This window comes from Cyprinodon variegatus, unplaced genomic scaffold (assembly GCF_000732505.1).
Source record: "Cyprinodon variegatus isolate N-32 unplaced genomic scaffold, C_variegatus-1.0 Scaffold185, whole genome shotgun sequence".
Lineage (NCBI taxonomy): Eukaryota > Metazoa > Chordata > Actinopteri > Cyprinodontiformes > Cyprinodontidae > Cyprinodon > Cyprinodon variegatus.
In genome coordinates, this window is record NW_015150638.1 from 608,832 (window position 1) to 611,817 (window position 2,986).

General features: G+C 35.3%; 1 protein-coding gene across 1 annotated transcript; it reads right to left on the reverse strand.

Annotated features, from left to right (window-relative positions):
- Positions 1–601: 601 nt before the first annotated feature.
- Positions 602–2,110, reverse strand: ngrn (neugrin, neurite outgrowth associated). The gene is made up of 3 exons (XM_015379068.1): positions 1,757–2,110; positions 1,573–1,683; positions 602–1,246 (listed from the first exon to the last, which is right to left on the reverse strand). Exons 1-3 carry the CDS (start codon positions 1,972–1,974, stop codon positions 679–681), a joined length of 897 nt encoding a protein of 298 aa, XP_015234554.1. The 5' UTR covers positions 1,975–2,110; the 3' UTR covers positions 602–678.
- Positions 2,111–2,986: the final 876 nt, after the last annotated feature.

Here is a 2,986-nt window from a genome sequence, read left to right on the forward strand (position 1 = left end):
CAAATCAAGGCATGTCATTGTTCGACAAAATATGGAGAGGTTCTAAGGGGTAAAAACACATTTGCAAGTCACTTTAATATATATATATATATATATATATATATATATATATATATATATATTTTTTTTTTTTTGCAATGATGCATCTATAGCGGTATAGACTAAAGATTAGTTTTGATAAACTGTATAGGAGTAAAGCTTGTGAATGTATGTTCCTGCTTCAAATAAGTTCAGATGGCTGATCAGCTGAATAATGAGTTTTAAAGCAACCCAAATTAATTTGAAACATTTCGCAATAATATGCATAAAATACTAAATGACTCTCCAGTGTGTTGGTTAGTTTCCACATCTGCAAACTATTGAGAGTTGGCAGTTGCATTGACTTTGTAAAATGAGTAAAGAAATTTTCGAAAAAAAATAGTTCTAAAGCAAAATATCTGGTTCTGACAGATTTGCAGGAACTGAATACAGAAAACATGCATCAGTTTCTTTCCACTGGAGATGAATCTTTTGAGCTTATCCATTTTATAAAAGCTATTAGAAGTAAATGGTCTTGGCCAATTAGAAAAAAAAAGATTCAATTGCATAGATTTTCCTCCATAGATTTTTTTTTTAAGATGCCTTTATTATAGTACAATAATGTACATTACACAATTTCATCTTCAAGTTTTTATGCTCTCAGATTCGATACAAAAAGTTTCCCTCTGCATCAAAGTAATCGTTCCCCATCTGCACCACAGGTGAGGGTTTATCTGTATCCAGGAGCTCCTCAAGTTCCTCCTCTGTCAGCACCTGCCCATCCCAGCTGTCCTCACGCTCTTCAGCCTCCTCAGGCTTTGCCCTAATGCCACCATCATCTATCGTTGACCCCGTCACTGTGGAGTCTTTACAAATTCCAGTTGGTAGTTTGGGAGGCTCAACGGTGACTGCGGATTTTAAAGCTTTACTTTGCAACATCTGTGTCTGAGCAGTGACAGATATCAGAGCATCCTCTGTCCTCCCGGATGTTAGCATGGCAGGTGTTTGATTCGCAGCCAACTTCAACAGCTTCTCTTTTGTCCGACTGCCTGAAGGCAACACCTGCTGGCCTAGTTTAGCCATGGCTTTAGCATCCTGTTTGGCCTTTCTGTCCTTAGAGGGGGTAAACTTGCTCTTCAAGACCCTCAGGATGACATGTGAGGGAACAGAGAAGCCCTCAGCAAGGCGCTCTACCGTCCACTCCTCCGGCTGTTCTTGCTTCAGATATCTGAAATGAGTGGGGAAAGTATCAGCAAACCTACAAGCTAGAGAGATCTTTTCTTCCAATAAAATATTTTTTCTTTGAGCTGCAAAATGTTTGACCTTTCGAGAAATACATATATATGAACAAATATATATATGGTTAGAATTAAACACATACTTGTTTTAGAAGCCAGAAAAGCAAATATGTTTATTTTTATTCCTTTATTTATTTATAACAGTACATAGTAACTGCTCAAAGGGTAAAACTTTAACAAACTGCTAAATCTATAATTAGAAATAATTAAATGTAAAAAAGATGACTAGTTTTAGACAAAAAATAAAGAGCCTTACCTTATTTGTTCAATAGCAGCCCATGTTAGCTCCCTCTGGGGGGCTCCAGATGGAGCCATCTTCCTTCTTATTATATCATATTTGACTGATCGCTGTCTGTTTCTCTCCTTGCTGAAATGAGATCATTTGTTTACATTTATAAAACAAACATCAGTGTGTTTGCATTAAGAATAATGGATCTTACTCCAGCACAGCCTGCAGTTTATCCTCCATCTCTTCCAGCTCAGTCTCTCCATCGTCGTTGAATCTGGACCTCTGTGATCTGTCTCTATCAGGACCCACACGGTTCTGGCCCATCCAGGCTTTGCTGCTTATTTTGCTGGAAGATCTGAGGCAGTTTAGATGAACGGAGGGAGCTGAAAACCCAGCGAGGAGGCCGAAGAACTGCAGAGGTCGCGCCATGCTAACAAACGAAGAAGCTTCACTAACGTTTTATGCCAACAGCAGGATCTGTTGACAAAACTTAACGATTTTTTTTCTTCTATCAACGAAAACCTTACATAACACGAATAACGAGAAACTAACAGAACCAAGAGACCTTCTTTAGTCTTCACATGCTCACATGTACGCTGTTATCTAGTTTGACAACTTCCCCAAACACAACTTAGAACGCATGTAAACAAAAGGTGCTGCCACCTAGCGAGATGGAGGACCGTGTTTTTCCGCCCTAAATCTCGACGCATAAATAAAGCTGGAAAATACTTTTTTTGTCAATGATACGACAGTTGGCTTTACTAACTTCAAAAAGTAAAAAAATATAAGTTTAAAAAATAGGATATTAATAAAAGAAATACATTGAACAAAATATATTTATTTAAATATCGAAATAATTAATTAGAATAAAATAAAAATCCCTTCATTGACCCACAATAGGGATATTGTGGTGTTACAGCACCAAATAATTTATCAAACGTGCTCAAACAAATGTGGAACTTAAAAAAGGTGTATATAGTGTGAATAAAGGCGCTATATAAGTACAGGACATTTACCAAAGTGTATAGAAAAAACAGAATAAGTTATAGAGTTAAGAAAATAAACAAGTAAAACACTGTACTGCCATTGAAAAAAAAAATGCAACCGCTTTTGGCATTTACTTAATCATATTTAGTTATTTTACCACAATTGTTTTATGTCCCACCCCGCTAACATGAAACAATTGTTTTAAAGGAACTAAATATGATTAAGTAAATGCCATCTTTATAAAATCGTTTTATAAATATGTATAACTATCTGTTTTAATCAATTTTAGGGGGAGCAGTAGCAAAATAACTATTTAATATAAAACGTAATGATAATAGTATTAATCATCTTTTAACCAAATGTTTGTACATTTTTACATATTTTTCTATATTTCATGTTCGTTTTAAGGAAATATTTTAATATTTAGCAAACATGTTGATTGTTTAATGTATAA

Bases quoted from the DNA above. Each gene is read 5' to 3' on its own strand.
- ngrn (XM_015379068.1), bottom strand. From the start codon at position 1,974: ATGGCGCGACCTCTGCAGTTCTTCGGCCTCCTCGCTGGGTTTTCAGCT. The intron at 1,684-1,756 runs GTAAGATCCATT...ATCTCATTTCAG, and splicing joins AAACTGCAGGCTGTGCTGGA to CAAGGAGAGAAACAGACAGC. The intron at 1,247-1,572 runs GTAAGGCTCTTT...CACTCATTTCAG, and splicing joins GCTGCTATTGAACAAATAAG to ATATCTGAAGCAAGAACAGC.